This window comes from Equus asinus, chromosome 16 (genome assembly GCF_041296235.1).
Source record: "Equus asinus isolate D_3611 breed Donkey chromosome 16, EquAss-T2T_v2, whole genome shotgun sequence".
NCBI classification, from domain to species: domain Eukaryota; kingdom Metazoa; phylum Chordata; class Mammalia; order Perissodactyla; family Equidae; genus Equus; species Equus asinus.
Genome location: NC_091805.1, coordinates 43,411,132 through 43,435,730, shown reverse-complemented (window position 1 = coordinate 43,435,730; position 24,599 = coordinate 43,411,132). Strand labels below are relative to the sequence as shown.

At 36.6% G+C, this 24,599-nt stretch overlaps 1 protein-coding gene across 5 annotated transcripts in view; it reads right to left on the bottom strand.

The window, feature by feature from the left end:
- CEPT1 (choline/ethanolamine phosphotransferase 1) overlaps window positions 1-24,599 on the bottom strand; it is a 33,449-nt gene that overhangs the window by 7,856 nt on the left and 994 nt on the right. For 3 of the 5 annotated variants that reach the window (XR_011494898.1, XM_044749419.2, XM_014837255.3), the window contains exons 2-4: window positions 17,109-17,518; window positions 13,643-13,790; window positions 11,816-11,957 (exon numbers count right to left, since the gene is read on the bottom strand). Coding sequence is in view for 4 of the 5 variants with exons in the window: in XM_044749419.2 (XP_044605354.1) it covers window positions 11,816-11,957; window positions 13,643-13,790; window positions 17,109-17,447 (629 nt within the window). In the remaining variant the exon portion in view is untranslated. Of the gene's footprint in view, window positions 1-5,825; window positions 5,911-11,815; window positions 11,958-13,642; window positions 13,791-17,108; window positions 17,519-24,599 lie in introns of all 5 variants that reach the window. The other 2 variants (XM_070487019.1, XM_014837256.3) reach the window with 1 other exon arrangement.

Genomic DNA, 24,599 nt, shown 5'->3' with positions numbered 1-24,599 from the left:
GACAGTGTGGGAACCGGACAGCTGGGAGATGAGGATGGGAAGGAGAGTGATCGCTGCATACCTTTTTTATAATGTTGTGAGTAATGTTTCTACTAAAGTAAATTTAAAAAATCAGTTTAAGAAAAATAGGTATCAACAACAGTAAGGGGGTTCAGTTCCAAGAATAGAGCCCCCATCTCTAAAACTGATACTTAAAGCAGACAATCTATAATGTGAGCTTAAGATACGTAAGCTCTCATGCCCATAAGTAACTAGGTTGAAACCAGTCTCTTACAACTAAAAAATTGATCTATGTTTGCTCAAGAACGTTTTTTAAACAGAAGCTTATTAAACTGCAAACATATAGTGATGTAGTTATCTTGATATACACATTTATTGGAAAAAAATGGACTGAATTAGGCTAAAAAGAATCTGTAGAGCTGACCTGGTGAGTGGTGTTGCCAATAAGGGGAATTACAGTCAGTAGCAGACTCAGGAGACTAAGCAGGTGTCATAGATGATCGACTCTGTCGTGGGTGGAGGAGGGTAGACATCTTACAACATTTTGCTGGATATATGAAGTAGCCTTTTGGGAGGGGAAGGGCCAGAAGTATAGAATTACAAAATAAAAATGGAGGGAACCTCATGCAATTAATCTTTGTACCTTGGATGAATGTAAAAGAGAATAGGAAACATGAAAGATCTTTACAAAGTCATAACTGGGCTTCTTAGGGAAAGTTTCATGGATTAGCCTGTTCAGAAATTTTGGAAGACAGAATTTTCTAAACCACTGAGATATTGTCACTGTATTTTGATCAACAGTGCCTTAATATTAGGAAGGAGAGCCAGGGAAAACTTACTTACCAGTTGGTAGGTAGTTAGGAATATTTTTTCCTGTTTGCTTATCTGATTTAGAGGAATACTCTCTACTCTAGGATGAGGCCCTCCTGCTCTGAATCATGAGAACTGCCTATCGGCACTCCTGGAGGTGTGCCTCTAATCCTGATGGCCAGTGAAAAAGGGTGCAGCATGAGACCGTCCCCAGAGACAGGAATTAAGCAGGCCAAGAGGGATAGGTGGCAGAAATGATTAACAATAACAAAAGAGTTAACGATTCTGTTTACAAGAGAGCTGGTTACATGACAGTCCATTTTTCTACCTTTCCACTAACTCAGTATGGGCTGAATTTACTATAATACATATTAGGAGGGGGCTCATTTTACTCTTTTTGTCAGGAAAGATAGTTATTTAGAAGGGAGAATACTATACAAAGGCAGGAATTTGGCATTTCTGTAGTCACTTCCTTATTATTATTATTTTCAAAATAATAACAAGGGTGAGGGGCTGGCCCGGTGGCACAGCAGTTAAGTTCACATGTTCCACTTCTCAGCGGTCTGGGGTTCGCCGGTTCGGATCCCGGGTGCGGACATGGCACCACTTGGCAAAAGCCATGCTGTGATAGGCGTCCCACGTATAAAATAGAGGAATATGGGCATGGATGTTAGCTCAGGGCCAGTCTTCCTCAGCAAAAAGAGGCGGATTGGCAGTAGTTAGCTCAGGGCTAATCTTCCTCAAGAAAAACACAAAAAAAACAAGGGTGAATAATAGCCCCAGGTGTTGGGATTATTTCTCATAAATAAAAACAAAAAACCAACCTTCAAGACTGTGCCAAGAATAAGCCCTTCAAGACATAAGGGATATGTGATAGAAAAGCACCCAAAACACCAGAGTGATTTTTTAAAAAGACATATGGGAAAACAAATCTCATGTCTACAGCATGAGATTTCCACAGTCTAAAAGTTTCAGAGGGGGAAAATTACATGATAATAAACATAATTTTCTGCAACCATGAAGCTATTTGAATACCTTGACTGGTATTGCTTAAATCCTTTTTCTACTTTATTTTAGTATAGGTTGTCAAAAGACAAAAAGAACTTCCTCAATTACTGTGGATAATCCATAATGAGTACTCTGGTTAGAACATACTTAAATTACGACAAGCCAGCAACAAACAATGTTCTGATGGCTGTCACCTGAGAAAAATGGAAAGAAGTCTCCACCAGTTGCGGAGACTAATAAGGTCTCCCATTCTTCTGATGGGGAGGCTGTAAGTGTGGCAGTCCATGGTCAAAATAACCTTCAACACTCATAATAAATGCTTTGGGCCCATCATGCCTTACAATATCCGAAGGTCTATTGATTAAAGGTAAAGAGATCAAGGTATCCTAAATGAATCTGAGTAATTTTACCTTCTAACAGGGAACAGAGAATCTCCCTAGCTGGAGTGAGAAGCCCAGGGGGCCCTCATCACCACAGAAAAGCAGCTTAGAAAGCTCTTTGATCAGGGCAGTTATTACATAAGAAGTGCAGCTTTTAAAAGTGATTACAGGGTATAAGAACTCCAAATTAAGTTACCTAACTATGAAAAAAAATTCTACTTTGAATGTTTCATTTTTATTTCTCAGTGTTCTGAGAAATACCTAACAAATACATTTGGTTTGAATTCCAAGATTCAGTATTAACTGAAGGGTGTGAAAGGATTTAATTGACCTTCTGTGAGAATTGATAAGCATGTTAATCATCTTCTCCCAGAATTTTTTGTCTTTCCTCTCTAATATCAGAAACAAGACAATTTAATCTATTTTTCTTCTACATGTGACATATGCACTTCAAAAATAAACTTAGCTAATTTGTAAACAAATTTTTTGTTAAGCTATACATACTAAATATAACTGTGTGGTAATTTGTATTGGCTATTGGCTTGGTTAGCACAGAATATGCATCAGGGCTAAATTCACAATGTCAAAGAAACTCTGATTTGTACAATTTGACTTGTGAGCTATTATTTAAAAAGAAGCATTTTGTTTAAAAAGTCATTGAAGGTGTATGGAACCCTACTCAAGGATCAGATTGCTATAAACTACAGATTTGCAATTATTTGTCAATGGATCTGAAGTTCAGGGGACTCATGCATAACCAGAAGATGGCATTCATTATATATGTTACCAGAAATACCAGGGGTGGAGTGAAGTATTCGTAGATTGGAATGAAGATTAGTCTAGAAATTCAACATACTGCCTTCCAATATTTTACTTTCTACCTTTGATAAGGGGCAAACTGGGCATGGCAAGCTTAGATTAATGTCAAATTACACTAACTGTTCAGCTGAGTGATAACTATGAGGATTTTAAATTCCAGTGTTATATACAGAGAAAGTCTAAGCATCTATTTTTGAGATAAGCTGAATTATTTAAAACAGTATTATCTACCACATGAATGACTATTATGGATCAGTAGATTATCTGAGAAGAATGAAAAAACCAAAACAAGAAAACCCACAACAACCCATCCAGTGACTTTGAGTAAGAAAAGAAAATAGCCAAAGGCTAGAATAGAACGAGTCCTCTAAGAAGAACTAAAGTTTAGGTCTCAGATTTAAGGGGCAGCCTATCCTTATCACCTTTGCAAAGAGAAGAATTAGAACAGAGTCCTCTCACCTCATTCAGTAACAATCTTGGAGTTAAATAAAGGGATCGAGGACAGATTTCTCCTCTCAAACTAGCACAATCAATTCTGGAAGAAATTGTAAACTACTGGAAGTTACTAACAGGTCTTAAAATTAATATAATAATAATGACAATGAACACTCACTACATGCCAGGCATTGTAGTTAGCACATTACATTTTTTTATTCTTTTAATCTTCACAACTATTGTAGGAGGTGAGAACTATTATCACCATTTTATAGATGAGGAAATTTAGTCAGATAGGTTAAATGATTTTTCCAAGGTTACAGAGAGAGCAAGTGGCAGAGCCTTGAAAGAGATTGGAAGTGTTGCTGCTACACAGTGCTACAACTCTTCTAATTTTTAGTCTACTAATCAACTGGAACAAACATCTGTCAGATGTTTTTAACTTGCTATCACTAAGGTGTCTATACATTTCAGGATGATGCTTATCATATTCTAACACAATTTTCCTTAAAATATGAGGCTACAAGAGGCAACAGCTGACATAGGAAGTTTGGACACTAATAAATTAAATTAAATTGGAAACAAATTAGAGAGAACAACTCTTTCTGAAGCCTATTTTTTCCTCTGAACTTTGTAGAAAAAAGAGAAAAAAGTACATCTGACAATTTCATTTCAATGACCAAATCAGTTAAAGCAACAAATATTAAAAGCAAAAGAAAATCTCTGCAAGTTAGTGATTGGTAAAAGTGAAGACAGTATATCTCGAGGAAAAAATCCAGATTTCCAAAACATTTTTCATGATGTTAAAATTAAAATGCATTAGTTTCTAGAAACATTTTAATAGTGAGGGCTCTATAAATATAGGGTACTTTGTTACCATAGACAGACAAGGTGAAAGTAAATAATACAGCATATCTTGACTATTAATTTCAATAAAAACACTGGTGGAAAAGACCTATTGCGAATATAATTAATAATAATAATAAATGAGCTACCTAAAAATATAAATCTAGACAACTGCAGCAAGCATAAAGCTTCGGGTTTTTGGAGAAAGAACCAGAAGACAGGTTAAGGGTAAAGTCTTGCTAAAGAATGACACATCCTGAACTATGCACATTATTCTACCCTAGGAGGGAATCCCACAAATAATTATGCAAATACACTGTACATTCAATTGAAAATGGCTTTAGTTTTGCTACCAAAACATGCCTATGGTACTTCTCAGTATTTTCCACATTCCAAGTTTTTTTGAAAAAACGATGTAGAATATCTCTTACTATTAATTTGTCCCCAAAGCCATCATCACTGCCATTGAATAGCTGGATTTACTATCCTGCAAGATACGTTTCAGAAAGAACTTTGCTACCAGGGATTCACTATTTCTGGCAAATTATTGAAGCAGTTTGGGGCATGGGGACTCAAGTGTAGGAAACCTAATGCAGTCTTGTATTGCTAGAACTGTCTGTCAGGCGTCCATATGAAGAGCTCCCCAACACTCTCTGAATTGCAAAATAAACAGAATCTTAGCTGTATTTTTCTCGTAAATAAACCTTTTCATATTAAAGTGTGAAGGATTCCAGACTATTCTACTGGGAAACCATTTCCTAATAAATCTTTTTGAACTTTTAAAAGTCATAAGGTCAAAATTATAATTCTAATATGAGAGAAAAAGGTACGTTACTTACTGTTAGCATTAAGAAAATATGTATTTACTAAAAAAACCCCCCAAATCTGAAAAAGGAGGGTATTCAAAGGATGACTATAGGAACATGAAAAGCTAAGGACACTTAGCTTTAAAAGCATAACTAAGAGAGGAAAACAGTAAACAAAACAAATAGAAGTGAGAATAGCTTCTAGCATTAATTTTTTAAAAAACCAAGATCATTGAAAACAGAAATGGAAGAAGTAGTATTAGATTGCTTAAAGGATATGCTAAGTCAAGAGAATAAACAGAATCTTTCCTACATTACTATAGAGTCCTCTCGACTTACCTAAGGAAAACTCTGCTTGCTTTATTCCGTTTTCAAAACATAAAGGCCAAAAAACTTCTATTTAGTGGTGGAAAGGTATTTATTTTAAGAATATTACATAGAGCAAAAATGATATTAGGTATAGTAGGTAAACGGGAGAGAAAATTGGTTTTACCATCAAATCACTAGAAATGTTATTTTTAAAAAAATGTTGTTTAATAGGGTGGATTTTTATTGCCCTATTGTATATTAAAATTATTCATCTTCTAATAACCTGTTTGTGAAATACCACCAGGAAGACTGTTGATTTTTTGTTTTTTAATACTCTGTGCATGACAAAGGTGCTGTCTTTATTGAGTTCATGCCATTATTGACTGGACAGCATGAATATTCTGGCAGTTACCGTGAAGTTCCAGAACCAAGGTCCCAGGGTTCCTGTGAGAAGCTGGCATATTATAATTATGATCTGGGACTCTGTAACATCGAATCTATGCATAAGGAAATAAACATTTCAAAATAATTTTACTCAGAGCTTTTGCTAAGAACTCCTACTAAGACAGGTAGCAAAAACAGACTTAAAAGGTAGCATTCTCCATAAAGACATCTAAAGACTCAATGTTACAATTCACACAGTACTATTACTATCCTTATGCACGCATGTATATTTCTTACCCAACTCAAAATAGTAGAAAAGTTTAAAAATTAAAACTGTAACACATTGAATAAACGACTTAGAAATAGGCAGGTGGAAACACTAGAACTAAAAACACAGTCAACTCTCAATTACTTAGGAATGGTGAATTCTACTTGCCAAATAGTCACACTGTCTGTGACATAGGTCCCTTCAGTGTCAGAGCATATCCATCCTTCCCTGTGGATAGGAGTGCTTCCCAGAAGCCCCAGTGGACAGTCACCTATATGTCTGAAAAACCACTAATCATCTCACACCCCTTCACTGCCCGATACCTCATCACACTCCTGCCTCTCTATCTCAGTAAAATCAGCAGATGTTCATGGAAAGGGCAAGTGGGGAGGTGTGAGTGACTTCTCCGCATATGGTTAGAATAAAAATCAAACAGGCCATCACTTGGTCCTGTTTCCTGAGAATCTCTAGTCCAGAATCTTATCCTTTTTCTTCTTTCTCTCTCCTTAATTCCACATCAGTGTTATAACTCTCTACTACATTGGATTAGTTTATTAGTAGTAAAAATGAGTAAAACATCCAATTCAATCACTAAAGAAGTTTTGGAACACAGATGGTGACAGAAAAGAGTAGCAGTATAGAATATGCTTCAAATAAAAACTACATAATCCAAATTAAGAACTGAGGAATGCTAATAAGACAGAAAGAGGTCCACGATTTTACCGAATGATCTGAGAATCCAAACTGCAATCTAGGTTTTTACATTAATACAAATAGTTGTTTTAGGATATTATCCATAATAATTTGATAAAATTAAAATGGGCAAGAGTACAGATGAATGAATCATTGCTGAGAAAACAAAAAGACAAGGAAACTAGAAACTATAAGGAAAATCTTTGGTATTTAATAATTCATGTGATAAATCTTAAACATTTCAAGATATGCAGATCCTACAAAGGCACTCAATAGCAAGTTTCCTAATTCTTAATCCACAGAAAGTGGATTATACATTAACAGACAACAGTTTTTAATTACTAAGAGGTCTTTGAATACTTATTCTTTTTTTCCCCCCAAATACTTATTCTTTAGAGGTCACTTGGATAAGGAAGATGGACTGGGTTTGTCAGACTACCAGTAGAATACGTAGCCTATTAACTTTTTTCATTTAACTACAGAAAAGAAAAAGTCAGAAGTTATTTACTTACATAGAAATAAACGCTTGGTGGCAGGGTTTTTAGGTAATGTAAATGTGAAACCTTAGAAGCATGAATTGCAAAATGTGATAAAGTGAAGATAAATACTCTGCCATAATTATCAATAATAAGTACACTAGAAATAACATCTGTAAAATTAATAGACTCACAGAAGAAATCTTAGATATCTAATCCAAAACTCTTATTTTACAAATTAGGAAATGAGGCCCACGCAAGTTACGGGCCTTGCCCAAGCTGATATATAGACGGCACAATTCTGAGGTAATACTTGAGGCAAGATAGACCGGCCTGAGTTCAATTTATTCTTTCTTTTTTTCTCTGATAACTTAAGACTATTTTTGTTTTCCTGAAATGATAATTTAAGTAAGAGTTTTACCTTTCAAGCGTGGAAGATTTTTTTAAGGCCCATTTTTTGCATAAATCTAGTTTTATTAAAGATTGTTTAGGGTTTCTAAGCATTTGACAAAAATGATTCTATACACTCAAGTTATAAATTTAAAAATACCTAGATATAGAAGGTTTAGGCCTTAAGACAGGAAATGTGAACTCTTCCATTTAATATAATCCGTGAACATGTTTAAGAATATTTTACAAATGTTTACAAGCTGCAACTCATAATTCTTATCTTCTTCCACTGGCCCAATCCTTCTATGAAGTTCCAGCCTCTAAGACCATTTTCCTCCCCCGTCTTTCATATCCAGGCTAGGAAAAGTCCTACAGGGCTAAGCTGGGTCTGGACGGATCCCACTGAGCAGTACGCATACCCACCACACCTCTGCTTGCTCAGTCCAGTAGCACTCTCAGGACAGGGATCTGTCCAGATACGACAAGTACTAATATTCTCTGTGCAAGGCAGCTTGTAGCTGTGATCAGAGCAAAGTGCTGGAAGATAAAATTTCAGGGAAGATATATCCAAATCACATTGGCTTCCTCACAATACCTGACTTTAAACAGAAATTATTTAGTTATGGATGAATTAAATTACTGTACCTATTTTCGTTCAAGATACTATGAATAAACTTAATAGCAACTAAAAATAGTGACATTAGGAGACTAAGAAAAACAATAAAAATTCCTTATTTGTCAAACATACTATTTTATAAGGTTATTAAATGTATAACAACTTGAATTTACTATATAAAAAATCCTCCTGATTTTTTTCACTAATGTGTAAACATCAAAACAAAATAAAAATGTTTTAAAATAAAATTGCTAAGTTGCCTAAGGCTGCTTTTATTTTCCCCTAAGGAGTAAGAAAAAGTAAACCATTGTTAAAAATTTCTTTACTCAAATTACATTTGAGAATTAACCTTGTTCTTTCCTAATTAAAACAAAATTTGGACTTTCCCCTTTACACATACAAACTTTACTTCAATATTTTTAACTCATTATACAACTGCCTATTCTATCTGCTCTTGAAAAAAATATGTGAAATCTAAAATGGCATTTTTAAGACTTCTTTAGGAAGACCTATTTTATTCCATATGCCTCGATTACATTGGTATTTTGATAAATATCTCCTTAAATGTAAAGAACTCGCAGCATATTTCTATGAATGTTACAGTTTGCTTTTAATTTAAAAAAGAAATTCAGTGTTGCTTTAATATGAACGTGGGATTTCAGAAAATTGTATACAATTTTCCAAAATCGAAACCAATCCCTTATAATATTTAATTTAAATTGAGACATTAAATTCAAACTGGCCTCAATATTCCTAGACATTTTTTCACACCATTGTTAGGAAGCACTACAGTCTCAGGGGGAGAGTGTCCCACTATCTAGGCCCTCTTGTCTGTTACCCCAAACTCCTCTGGTCCTGAATTTTCAGCAGTCTAACTCCATAAATCAGATATCTTCAACCTCTTCTCTAGTCAATTTCTTTTGTATGCTTAAACCTTTCCCATTAAAAATACAAAACTCTCCTTCCTTCGAGACCATGTTGTCTCCTCTAACCGATGCCTCACTCCTTCCCATCACAGCCACATATTTCATAAGTAACCTGTACTGTATGTTTGTTTATTCCATTCACTTTTCACCCCCTCCAATCTGGCTTCTACCCCATCACTATAGAGAAACTACTCTGGATGGTGTCATACTGCCAAATTCAAGGCACAATTTTCTGTCCTCATTTTGAGTCTTGGCAGCATTTAGCATTGTTCTCTTTTGAAATTCATCCCTCTTCTGGCTTTTCATTCCAGTATGCCTCCTCCTACTCTAGCTGCTCAATAATTTTCATGGGCTTCTTTCTAGGCTTGCTCTCTAGGTTTTCTACTATTCTCATTCTTTTTGAATGCCTAAAATCCCTCACATACATGTTCTAGATAGAATTATCCCTTCAAATACATTCCTCTTCCTGTAGTGCCTTTCTCCAAGCACCCAAGGAGGGGAACTGGGGGTTATTCCAGTCTCTGCTCTCTCATTCACTCTCCATATCCAAATAGAGACTATGTCCTATAGTTTCTACCTCTTAAGTCTCTCCAACCTATTCCTTTCTCTTCAACAGCACTGTCACTGTGCTAGTTCAGACTTCATCACTCCTCACATCAATTACGCTGATGCTTCCTATGGGGAGTCCTTGCTTCCACCACAGCACACTCCAATCCACCCTCTGAATTGTTGCCAGACTGATCTTTCCAAAATATCGTGACTCTTGTCATTTCCCTGCTTTAGGTCCTGCAAAGTTCCCCACAGATTCAGCAAAAAAGCCCACATTTCTTGGCAGGACACAGAAGGCCCTTGATTTTCTGGATCTTCTCTCCAGCGTTATCTCCTGCCACTCCCCTACAGGCATCTTATGATCTAACAATATGGAACTGCTTGCAGTTCTCCAAGTACACATTTCATCAAAGGAATATACCACAAAAGAAATTCTAAGATGAGCAAAGAGAAATCTGTGATATAAAATCGCGCCTTAAAAACACTATTTACTCTTCCCCTGTTTCCATGGTTCACTCTCTTTCCTTCCTTCAGTTCCCATACCATATGGTTGGTGCCATTTTACTTGAAAGGGAAAGAGAATAAATTAGGACTAGATGATAAATAAGCTTTCAAAATAATGGCTTGAAAGTTAACTGTGAGATAAAAACCAATGAAAGATAAACTATGCAAAATCAGATATTACAAATTCTGCTATTTTTGAAAATAGTAACGCCATTAAAAATTAAGACTGAATTAGGGTAAACCAAGTGACCTCAGAAGTCTATTATATTTTGTGGTTTTACCTAATGCAGAGAACGACTATGAAAACATTACTGAGATAAAGTAAAGGCTATGAAAACAATATTGAGAAAAAACATCTGAACATAATATTTTCAATTGCTGCTTTTTCTATATCAGAAATCTTCAATACCTTCTGAGCATTGATCATTTTGTAAATTGCTGATGAATGTGCAGGCATACAGTTTTCAAGTGGACACTCATGTCCACTATTGTCACTTATAATAAGGATACCACCTAGATGGGCCTTAAACATGTTCTCTAAAGCCCTTTTATATTGAAATTATTCTGATATGTCTTTTAGTTAACATCCAAAGTATTAACAATTATTCAGTTACTGTCATAAGTGAAGAACATCTTAAAACCTATTTAAATAAGTTTAGCAAAAATCATCTGAACTGAACTTGTAGGAAATAGCTGAATTTCTATGCATTCTAGTTTTTTCAAGGCCTAGAGAACTAAGTTTACTAGGGATCTAAATTTTAAAAATCCCATTAATGATTCATCTTAATTAGAGACTAGGTTAAGATGTTCTCCTATCATTTGCCATCAGAGATTTTTATTTTGACATTTCATGAAGTATTCCTTCCTTCTCTTTTAATCCCACACCATGAAAGAAATAAAAGACTAACTTGACCAGCGTAAATGGGATCTGTGATACTTAAATACCAGTGGATGAATTCCATTCTTTGCCTCTTAAAGTGGTTTTCTCATTAGTATTCATGGAAAAGTACTGCTCACCAGTACTATTCATTTTATAGTTTGAAGGAAGTTTGTATTTCATTTTTTAAATTCTTAGGCATTTTGTTGGCAATAATAATCTATATGATGTGCTTATGTCAACAGAATTATCAAGAGCTTAGATTTTTATAGACTTATAAATAAAAAACATGAAAAGAAAATCTAATTAAGCTATGATATTTAGAGACGAGAGTTGGTCTTTGCTCTCATAAATATCTTTTCTTTCCTGAAAATGCATTTTAATATGTCAAAATAAAACACAGAGTTAAAGTGAACTAACAGTAGGAAAAAGGAAAGTAAACTTGCTGGAGGGAAAGACAAATGGATATAGGTGAGGACAGGCTACTGCTTTTCATATTGCTTTAAAAATACTGGTTGGGAGGTTCTAATATTTCCTTTTAGAAAGGGTGATAGAAGGATACAGGATAGAGACCACTAGGTAACAGCTATAATAATGAGTTTTAAACTTCTTTTATTTACTAATTTAGAGATTTGATCAATTCCTAATACTCAAATATCTGTAAGCAACATTCTCCATATTTGAAAGAGAAAAGAAAGTCACCATTAAGTGTTACTTACATTCCAAATCTCAATGTTCCAGAAACATATGTTTGCCAGTGTGCACAATAGAACATGAATGTCCCAGCAAAACAACAAAAAAACATCCAATCAGGGTTTGTCCCCAGCTGCACTGCAATACAAGTTCCAAGAACCACAAAAACTGCAAAAGAAAGATCCCAATGAAAATTGAACAATACGAATAACAAACATGAACTGAACTGGAAATGATTTTAGATGAGGTGAAAAGAAGATATGCCATGAGTGTATAATCTTCTCTCAGTTATCTATGGTTAACAGGAAAGTCAGATACAATCTTTTACATAATTTTTTACCCCATAATTTCAATCTCTTCTTTCACTATACCACTTAGTGCAACTAAAGTTTTTGAAAGCAACTAAAATACTGTAGCATTTTTTGGAATATTCTCTCAACTTAGCGACAGTGTACTAGTGAGCAATAAAAAATTACAAGGCAGAGTCAAAAAGAAAGAAAAACAAAAGGCCTAGATAATTCAAAAAGGGACCTACCTGCTTCAACCTGACAGCTGCCTTTTCTTATTTAGCAAACATCACTACGTGTGACATACACAGAAAAAGTCTTCCTATAAAAGTCTGGAACTCAAACTACAGTGCAAAAATGATCATCACTTATAAACAAAGGATACCTATCATTCTCCTGTCCTCTAATTAAATTATAATAGCCTTTCAAGATGCCCAACTAGCCTTTATTCATTGGAAGTTTTGAGTTTTTCTTGAGTCTTAAAAGCTATAGGAGCTTAGCTGTTCCTTCTCCTCCATTAAGAAAGCTGCTGTCAGGATACACTGACAAAATGATTTTAACATGTGCCTATATCTGTGAATCTGACTTCACAAAGTAAAACTATCAACAGTTTTTGTTTGTTTCTTTTAAAATATTTTAAATGCTATGCCAAATGACAAGAAACCAACAAGAACTAAATAAAACTAAGTGTGTGTGTATGTGGGGGAATTCCTGTCAGGAAGACTAGTTAGAAACTGTCATTTAGTTTCTAAATCTTTTTTCCGTTTAAAAAAGTACTGAGGGGGTGGCCTGGTTGCATAGTGGTTAAGTTTTGCACGCTTGGCTTCAGCTGCCCAGGGCTCGCAGGTTCAGATCCCGGGGAGCAGACCTACACACCGCTCACCAAGCCATGCTTTGGTGGCATCCCACATACAAAACAGAGGAGGATCGGCAGAGACGTTAGCTCAGCAGCAATCTTCCTCAAGCAAAAAGAGGAAGATTGGCAACAGATGCTAACTCAGGGCCAATCTTCCTCAGCAAACAAAACAAAACGAAACCGAAACCTCAAATATTATTTTAAAAACAGTACAAATAAAGACATATCACCTATTATCCAGCTATAGTAACTCATCTATTGCTAGCACTTTAGTGTATTTCTTTCAAGCCTTTTTATCCAGGCCCATTATCACAGTTATACTCCAAGGTGACAGCTGAATTTTAAATGTCTAATAATATCCACTTCAATATAAAGACTATGAATTTCTTAGTTTTCTACGATTGAACTCTCGTCTATAATTTATGAGTTTTTTGATGATAACAATTATGCCCTAAGATTTTAAAAACAACAGGTGCCAAAACAATAATCTTTAGGGTTAAAAACAGCTTAAGTAGAAATTACTTTAATTTCTAAATTTCCCAATACTGACAACAATGAACAAATAGTAACCAGATTTATAGTTTTCTGAAAATACTAAAACAATGCAAAATTATTCTGATAATTATTATGACACTATAAACTTATTTATTCCAACATTATCACATTCCTTTTATCATTATTAATCATTAACACTAAAAAATCAACAATACCTGTTGACAGTGAATCACAACCATGATCAAAAAGCTCTCCCAAAGGAGAACTACTATTGGTCCTTCTTGCCTGTTTTCCATCTATGGCATCCAAAGACTGGTAAATGAAAAGGCCACATGCGCAAGCGATGTACGCCCACAGAGGTGCCTGTGGAGTAAAGTAAGAAAAGCAAGAGTACTAAGATGTATGAATTTCTATGTTTTACTTGTAGATATTTTATCTTCACTCTCCAGAGACATACTACTGGTTAGAAGCTATGGGGGAGAAGATCAAGTGCTGTGTACAATCAGAATTGTAAAAGAATTAAATTCCTTGTTTGGTAATGGTGCTCAATAACTACTTCACAGAGTATTACAGAAATTCCATCAGAGATTAGACTAAATTAAGTTCTGTAAGATTCCCCCTAACTTTCAGATTCTAAGAGTCAATTAATGAATAATGTAATACAGTTTTCCCAAATTGTACCTTTCAAGATGTTTACAGGTATTACGTGAAAAAAAAAATCCCATGTTAAACTCACATGGGAAAGACCAGATTAAACAACATTACACAGACTTCTCTACTGCAGGGCTTCTTCCAGCCCTTGACGATGCTAACACATATTGTGAACATTCAGGAAGAGGACACAATATGCTTCCATTTTCCAAACTTATTTGAGCATGTAACTTATTTTTAAACACACCTCTTTACTGTTCCATGGAACAACACTAGGGAAATCATGATCGAGTAAACGAGTCCTTTGTTTTTTTTTTGAGGAAGATGAGCCCTGAGCTAACTACTGCCAGTCCTCCTCTTTTTTGCTGTGGAAGCCTGGCCCTGAGCTAACATCCGTGCCCATCTTCCTCTGCTTTATATGTGGGACGGCTACTACAGCATGGCTTTTGCCAAGCGCTGCCATGTCTGCATCCGGGATCTGAACCGGCGAAGCCCGGGCTGCCGAGAAGCGGAACGTGCAAACTTAACTGCTGCACCACCAGGCCGGCCCATACACAAGTCCTTAGAACATTATTTTTCAAGTATTTATGATCACATACTCAAAGAATAGTTTCTCTTTTCCCAGACAGAAATTGAACCACTGATATTGAATTTAAATGTTGTGCATTAAAAAAGGAGAGCTTCTATTTGGTTTGTTCTCCTTAAAAATGGACAAGAGTGCTTTGTACCATTTTTCACTATTTTCCCATGTCTAGGCCATGAAAAAATTTTTATAATCACAAGATATTTTCTCAGATATTATTTATTAAGTTAAACTGAATTAAGCGCTCAGAGCTGCAAATAATCTTCAGTATATTCTGCACTGCAAAGAGGTTTCTCTCTGATAGAGATCTATTTACTTCTCAGTTATTAAAGGTAAGGATTTTCTCTCAAACATTTTCTTGGAGTCTCATATTTTACGACACTGCGGCTATTAAAAGGACCATAGTATATACCTCCCCTGAGCCAGAGTTACAAACTCTGAAAGCAATAACTGTGGTCATGTAGCCAGTTTACACGCAAGCACACTGGACTGAGTGATTAATTTTGTGTGACTAAGAACCCCATTTCTAGCCTTTGGGTCTAGGGTTAGTCCAATAATTCCAAATCACTTAAGAACAGAAGCTGAGGAAAACTATTATAGGGAACATGGTGCCTAGTACATCCTTAGTGTTCAATAAATGACTGTTCGTGGCTGAGCTACCTTTGAACCTGCTCTCATACCCTGATCCCCATCCTAGAACTAGCTTAGGACTACTGCAAGGTTTCCAAAGGAATCGACCCATTTCCCTGTTGTTTGCTGTTATCTCTAAGGATGTGTGAGATCTGGACCAAATTCCTCTGGAAGCAGCTGTCAGGTCCTCAAGTAAGCCACAGGTAAACAGCCCAAAGGAGAGGTGATAAAGAATCCCAGGACATATTTAAACAATCATATTGATTTTTGTTTTTTAAGCTTCCTGATTGATGTAAAGCAAGACAGTTAAGACAATGAGGGAAAACCAGAAATACAGCCATACAATCTGGACAGTATGGATTGTATTTGTATAGTACAGGAGGAATTAAACGTATTCAAGGGCAGGGGCCGGCCCAGCGGTGCAGCAGCTAAGTTCGCATGTTCTGCTTCGCTGGCCCAGGGTTCGCTGGTTTGGATCCCAGGTGTGGACATGGCGTCCCACATATAAAGTAGAGGAAGATAGGCATGGAGGTTAGCTCAGGGTCAGCCTTCCTCAGCAAAAAGAGGAGGACTGGCAGCAGTTAGCTCAGGGCTAATCTTCCTCACAAAAAAAAAAAAAAAAAAAAGAAGTATTCAAGGGTGAGGGAGAAATGAGTGCCTGGAAGAAAACAAAAGAAAACCAAAACGTATTTTATAGGTTACTGTGACCCTCAACAGCTGTTTACTTTAAGAGCTATATGTGAAAACAAATGAACTCACAAAAGCAGAAAGGGATAGAGGGTTGGATGGTGATAATTTTATCTCAAAGGACAGATCATCTGAAAAGGCTGCTTTTTTAAAAAAAAACATTACTTCAAGCTTAAAACAAGACAAAGAATGTTGTTATTATGATTCCATATGGTTCAGTCACTTTTTACACCTTTAGATGAGGATCGTCTTCTACCTTCTTGGGTTACCTGTGAGGCAACATTCAGATTAAGACAGGCACAACAAATGTTTCTGATTCTCTTTCATCTACCTAACTACTTTAGTTCACTTGTTGACATGGAAATTTTAAAACCAAAGAAATAAACATTAGTTTACCCATTCTGATAAAAGGCTCTAGTTTTAGTTTTGGCTCTAAGTAATGGGTATAGAGGGTAAAAGAGGGAACACAAGTAGAGAGATTTGTACTTGAGAAGACCCAGGGAGAGGGTCTTTGTTAGCAATGCCATGATTCCTTTCTTGCTGGCAGCCACAGCAGGATACAGAACAGGAAATACATTATATCGACTTTTTCTTACATTGCTTTTGCTTTGTTAGAGTAAGAGAGATACACCTGAAGTCTATCAGCCACTACATTTACAGGAAGAGAAAAGGCATATTCAAAAATCTCACTGGAATGTTGAGAAACACACTTTTGATAAGACTGATTTACAGCCATGCCATCTCACTACCAGAGACTTTTCTCTCTGGTCATTTTAAACTTTGCTAAGACTTTATTCAGTCATTTTTAAACAATGGAATAAAACTCTTTTATAAACAATCGAGATTTACTGACTTTAAAAGGAATATTTTACATATTAATCCCTGCTAACATTAATTTACCTATTAGGATCACAGTCCACCTTTTGCTTCTGGTTTCTCATAAGCATAGTGTATAAACTAGGTTGTAGTTATGAGCTTTATTAACAGTATGTGCGATAGGATATTTTTAAACAGTTGACAAATAGCTGTCAGATTATCTTATTTTTAGCTAAAAGAACCTAAAAATCCCAATTACAGTGTTTCTGGCATATAACAAATGTTCATATTTGTCATTAAGAAATTCCTCTTACCTGCTCTGTAGCTGTAGGGCAGTAGAAGACTAATAAAACAGTTGTACAGATGTTTATTGACAATCCAATGATGGTGATGAGATTTGGGGCAATCCAGGAAGGAACTCTTCCAACTAGCCATTCCCAATACCCTTGCATTAAGGGCTCAAGCAGGGACCGTCCAGCACTCTGATATCTGTGTTCTTCTAGTCGCTTTAGTTGGTGTCTTGACAAGGGTGGTGTAGGCAACTGAAACAATTTATTTAATACACACCCTGGAGAACTCATATGCCCGAAGCCCACAGGGGACTCCGGGTGAGAATCTCCACATCGTTTCCTCGCTGACCGATGCCCACTCATGGATCTTGGCCTTCTTTTATTTGTAGAAAATAATTTATCTTGTTTTATAGCTTTTATTGGCTGGTCTTTACCTGAAAAAAAGAAAAGATATATTTGTCAGCCACTATTTATATCACTATCAGTAAATTAAAAAAAAAAAACCAAACTGGTAATAGAGTAATACGTATCAAACGGGGATCAGAAAACCAGGGATTGTCTTTCATTCTAATTCTTACTGATGGTGTGAGCCAAAGGAAGTCATATAACCTCACCTTTAAGTGAAAAATATTAAAGGATTTAAATAGTAATATGCTTCTTGTTACCTTATTGTTTGTCTGACTTCAAAGCTCACCCTTTTTTTCCTATCTCACACTTTCAATAATGGAACAAATCTTAGAAATGACCTAATCATTTCACATATATGGAAACTGAGATCCAAAGGCATATTCAATGATAGCTAACAAATTAGTATCAATGTCAGAGGAATGACCTGAATAAAATGGGTCTTAAACTAGATTTTTATTTAATGCTAACAGCTAACACTGAGCACTTACTATGTACTAAACACTTTAAGCACGTTTTTATATATTAACTCATTTAATCCTTGAAACAACCCTAGAAGGTAAGGACTATTAATTATCCCCATTTTTACAGAAAATGAAACTAAGGCTCAGGGAGGCTAATTAAGTTGGTCAAGCTCATACAGCTGGTAAGTGAGATTCAAACAAACCCAGGGTTTCTATGTAAGCTAAATTAAAAGATAAAACTTATTAGTGGAAAGGGATATAGATGGTATTCCAAGCGGGAATAAAAAGCAATGAAAAAAAATTAACTTCAAGAGGACAGTATATACATATTAGCAGAGTGTTGTAATGAACTGAGGTAGTGAGAAAAAAGTATACGTGCATTAAGTGATGACTGTTCATGAAAGACAGAGTTTAATCTTTGAAGTACTTGCCCCTAGAAAAGATGAGAGATAACATAATTGTTACGTTATTAAGCAATGCTAGAAAATAATGACAAGTATATTTTCAAGATTAACAGGTAGATATATATATTCATTAGAATGGACAAAGTAGTGAGAACACAAAAATCAGTATGGTGACCTCAAGGTTTGAAGTAGTGAGTGCCGAGAGTAGGGTGGTAAAAATGGAAATATGAAAGACAGCCAAGTCTGTGAGTAATTTCCATTTAGAAGGAAGAATCAAGAGAAAGTACGTAGGGATTAGAAATGAGGGGTGAAGGAGCAGAAGAAAAAAGGAATCAACAGTCAGAGACTAATGGCACTACTGTCAAAAGCGAGGGTTGGAAAGGAAAATCACTGTTATTTTGGCTTTTGCTGGGGAAGAGAGAGGACCTGGTGATGAAGGTAGGAAAGGCACACATGTGACTTTTAAGTAGAGATGTTTTAGACAAAATCAAACAGCTGGAGTTTGGGTAAGAGAGGAAAATTTCAAGTTATCAACTTAAAAGCTAAAGTCTACTTAAACACTAGAAAGTAGAAAAGTTCTTGAAAGGATTAAGTATCAAGAGAAAAGGAAAAGAATTAAGAACCTTGTGGGAAACTCATGGTTAGTGAGCAAGAGGAAGAGAAGCCATAAGAGGATTATTAAAAAAAAAAAAAAAAAAAGGAATAATCTTAATAGACCTAAAAAACAGTAGTGGCATTGAACCAAGACAGGTGTATTTGATCTTTGGATAGAAGCTATCCAGAATGCAATATGAAATTCCCGGAAATGCTGCACTATGGGAATACAGACTGTGACACAGGGTCTACGACATCTCAGCAATGGACCTAGTATCAAAACATGCACAGGACTTCTTCCCACCATTACCATAAATAACAAATTCCAAAATTTCAATGTCACTAATAATCTAAAGTGGCATCCAAAATCTCAGTCAATCATGTATCTCAATAACTAGTTCAGAACATAGTTAAGAACATAGTCATTGTAGTCATTAACTGCTTTAGATAAATTTTCAAAAATCTCAAAAGAACCACCAGTGCCACAATTTAACTAAGTGAAGTGCTCTGAAATAAAAATACTGAAATAATTTTTAAACCAAGGCAAATGAAAGCTTATTTCAAAGAATTTTTCCACATACCCAACTGTATCACAAAGCAACTTTAAAACTACTTTTTTTTTGAGGAAGGTTAGCCCTGAGCTAACATCTGCTGCCAATCCTCCTCTTTTTGCTGAGGAAGACTGGCCCTGAGGTAACATCCATGACCATCTTCCTCTGCTTTATATGTGGGATGCCTGCCACAGCATGGCTTGCCAAATGGTGCCATGTCTGCACCTGGGATCTGAACCAGCGAACCCGGGGCTGCCGAAGCGCAATGTGCACACTTAACCGCTGTGCCACCGGGCCAGCCCCTAAAACTGCTTCTAAGCAATATTTATATAATGTCAAACAACTGGTTACAAGATCATTTTAGATCAAATGACAGACCGATAACCACCAAAACACTTAGTTTATAGTAGCCAAATTTTCTAGAGTTAAATTGAATCATGCATTTTCATATTTGGTGAGCTATAATCAATCAGCTCTTATGGAGTTCTACTTAAATGGGAATACAAATTTTAGTAAACTCAATTTATGCTTTATTATTGTAGTGTTCCACTCTTCTATTGTTAAAAAGAAAAGGTGACATATTGAGGGTGCTGGCCTGCTTTTGGCACTGAACACCTATAAGCAACTGATCCTAACGGTTTTAAGTTTGAGCATTTGGCAGGACTATACGATAAACTGATACTTTCCTTCTGTTTTACGCCTCTGACCTAGATTTTTATTTTTTACCTTCTATTTCTCTTTTAGAAAAATCTACATTTTGACAAACCTTTTAGATCTAGCCATTATATAATTCATCCTTGAAAAAAAGCCAATGAGTTTCCGAACACTTCAATTTGGCAACATTGTATCTGTGAAGCTATCAGCAACAAGATTGCAAATATAAATTCAGATACATGTAGCCCCTGACATATGGCTACTATGCTTTCAACACATACTGCCACAGGTCCCCTCTACTCTTCCTTCTTCCCATCATACCTGAGACCCAGAGGCTATTGCCATAAAAACTATTTCAGGAAAAAAACAGGAGCTTCTGAATTTCAGCAAATGAAAAGCAAGCATACCTCAAGGGAGCAGGACAGGGTAGATGGCTACAATGGGAAGACTGGACTATACGGAGAGAAAGGGAAAAAGGATGTGGAACGGGAATATGGAAAGGAGGTATGAATATTATAAAAGTTATTTCAGCCACTTGAGATTTTTATCTGGAGTCAGGCCTATGCCCAAAAGGGTGAAGAGAAAATGTGCTTTCCTTGCCACACTATAAGGAAGTAAAAAAATTAAGGTATGAAATTAAAATGAGTGCTGGATAGCCTAGAAACCTAGCCACCAGTAATAAGGTTTTATGTGAAAATGGATTCCAAGTTCCAAATGCATTCAGCCAAGATCTGAGTACAGTAAACAAGACAGACATGGTCCCAGCTCCCATGTCCAATGGGAAAATAACTAAAAATAGGTAAACAGGCAAATAACATTACACATTACGAAGGGGTACTTTGAGGAAAACAAAGTGCAGAGCCAGAAAATAGTTGGGGAGTGCACCTTTTTGATAAAGTGGTTGAAGTCTATGAAGAGGTAGCATTTACACCAAATTCTGAGGAAGAGGAAGAGCTAACCATTCCAAGAGCAGGAGGAAGAACAGTCCAAGAGAAGGGAACAGGCCCTGAGGCAAGGAAGAACTTATCTTGTTCAGGTGCCTTAGAGATCACTATGGCTAGAAAGTCGTAAACCAGATGGAAGACTGGGATAAAATAAAGTTTGAAAAGCCAGACAAGGCAGAGGTTTGTAGACCATGGCAAGGAGTTGGGATTTTATTCTGATATTGCAGAAAGCCATCAATGAGCTTATAAAGAAACATGTAATTTTGTAGCACAGCACATTTGTTAACTGAAGATATGTTTTCATAAGTCATAATAGTAAAAGTGAATATTTTAAACTGTAAAAACTTCCTGTCACCTAGAATTCAGTTAATGATGATACTGATCAGAGCCCTACAGTTATTGTAACATTTCCACTGCTAAACAGCAAATTCCCCTCCTCTGTTATAACCTGGTTCCACCTCATAACACTGCTCCCCTCATAACACTTACCACATTTTGGACTTTGTTTGTTGTTTTTTTGTCTTCCCCATACACTGGTCTGTAAGCTCCATGAGTGCAGGGGCTATGACTGTCTTAACATTTTTTCCCAGAATCTCATACCACACCTAACACACTAAGTAGGTAATCAGCACTTATTTGTGGAACAAGGAACACGTATGATTCATTTAGTATTTAATGAGCACCTAGTTGTTCTACACTCTGAAGAAACAGAAAGATTGAAATACAATAGTCAACCCTTATCTGTGGTTTTGCTTCCCATAGTTTCAGCACCCACAGTCAACCATGGTCTGAAAATATTACATGGAAAATTCCAGAAATAAACAATTCACAAGTTTTAAATTGCATGTCCTTCTGAGTAGTGTGATGAAATCTCACTCCATCACGCCCAGGATGTAAATCATCCTCTTGTTGGATCCCCACCCATCATCGACATGTCTGCTCCTGACATCCACCCATCAACATTGTCATGGCTAGATGATCCTCCTTCTGAAGGACTGTCAGGTCAATAGCAACCTAATACTAAGTCACATGTCTATGTCATTCACCTCACTTCATCTTATCATGTAGGCATGGTATCACCTCACATCATCACAAAAAGAATGAGTACTACAATAAGATATTTCAAGAGAGAGATCACATTCACATAACTTTTATTACAGTATATTGTTATAACTCTTCAATTTTATTATTAATGTGTTGTTAATCTCTTACTGTGCCTAATTTACAAATTAAGCTTTATCGGAGGTACGTATATACAGGAAAGAACACAGTAATAGATAGGGTGAAGTACTATCTGTGGTTTCAGGCATCCACTGGTGGCCTTGGAATATATCCCCCATGGATAAGGGGGAACTACCATATGCCATCTATGCCCTCAAGAAGCTCAAAAGAGTGGTGGGAGGCAGTCTTGTAAACAACTAAGTTATAACATGCTGTGAACAAACTGTTGTGGGAGTCCAGAGGAGAGGATACATATGGTCTAATAAAGAATTTTCTTTGTGCAGGCATGAATATTTATGTGAAAAGTCCAACAGAGGTACAAAAATATAATCAGACCTATTTAATGAATATTTTTACTAAAATTAGGCACAGTTTATGGACCTCAAATCTATGATGTAGAACATCTGTGCTTACAGCAGCTGAGGATAAGGGCATGCTGCCTATATTATTCCTGTGTTCAGCACTGGAGAACATCTGACAAGTATTACACTAAAAAAGAAATCTCCAACTGCTCAGCAGAGCATAAGGTAAGCTCACACAACCTCTAACCGATAGGGAGAGATTCCAGAAGTCCCATCACCCCATATCTAAGAGTGCCAAGTTTTGAGCTGCACTGATTCAGCAGTATGTTTATCGTCTTTTCACAGGAATTGGTGACTACACAGCTCTTTCCAACCTTTATGGCACTACTACAGGAAAATACTAAAGGACAACACTATTTGGGAGGCAGAGCAAATTATAAAAAGCAAGTGAAAAAAAAGGAAAGAAAACTAATAGGATCACAGGATTACATTCAGCATTATTTAACAAGTGATACACAGAACAAGTTAGCAAAAAACAAAAGCCTTTTCAGCAGACTTGGAAGCAGAAACGGTACTGTGTAATACAATTTAGATCTACTGTTTTGCTGAAGTAAAATCCTGAATTCCTTAAAAAAAGGAAACAGCTTCCTCCAGGAAAAAAAAAAAGCAAAAGCCTGGCATTTTATAGATTATTTTCCTATTCCCTTAAAAAAGACAGCACAGCATGACCCTCAAAAATAAAAGAAAAATCACCAGTACTTTCAGCCAACTTAAAGAACAAGTCTACTGCTGCTTAGAAAACAAATCAACTATGCAATAAAATGTACTTGGGATTATAAAAAAAGTTTAGTTATATATCAAACATTTTTTAGTGTTTATAATGTAATTTTTAAGAGAGACTCGGTGTGGGAGAAGAAGGAGAATGAATTTATGAAACCACAGTTGTAAATTAACTGGACAACAAATAAAGATGCCTGTGGTGGAACAGGTTAATACAAGAGGCGGATTTATCTAACATTTCTTCAATGCAAGGGTTGTAAACACAAATTGTACAAGGGGCTTTGACTAGTTTTTCTCAGCAAAATGCTTTTAGAACTTCAAACTCTGGAATGTTATGTGAATACTAATGGTAGTAATTTCTAAACGCCCTTATCAGTCTAACTTGTGATGTTAGTCAATTCCATGCACACATTGAACACATTACTACTAGTTCGAGAACAGAAACTGAATCTTTATTCTTTGTCCACATACAAGATAAGAAGCTAATCTGTTGAAAGACAACCATGAATTTGCCTACTATGGTAATATGGATTCACTAATGAACTAAGAGACTCAAAGCAAAATTACATATAGAATACCAATGATGCAAAACACCAAAAATGACACAAAAATGCCAAGCGCCGAACTAGAGAAAACAAGTTAAACGCAGCTGAATGTAAAGATCTCATTCATCCAGCGTCCCTGGGAACACGGACAAACACTAGCAACCCTCCTGTCCTTTCTCTTTCAAAATACTGCGGAAATGAACCCTAGCGGGCAATCTCAGAGCTTGTCAATATACGCTGAAATTTCTAGAAAAGTTGCTGACCAAAAAGAGTGGCCCAGGCACGAAACACCAGCACCGCATTCCAAAGGGAAGGCAACCCCGGCACAGGATGCAACACGGTTTGTGGACTGGGCAGCCCCGGAGCAGGAGGGTGTGGACCTGACCGGCAAGGTCGGTTCCGCGCCGGCAGCGCCCCCAGCCCTCGGCCCGCCCAGCCCCGGCCCCGGCCCCGGCCCGCCGAGGGTCTGCCCACTCCGACTCCCGGAGCCCACACAGCAGCCCCCGGGCTCCCGCGCGGGCACTCTGCCATCTCAATCTCTCCTAGGGGCAGTCGCCCTTCGCCCTCCCGACAACCCCGCGCGCCAGGCCACCCCGAGCGAGGAAGAACTGCGTTTGCCTCGCGCGAGTCCATACACAGCTATATTCCACG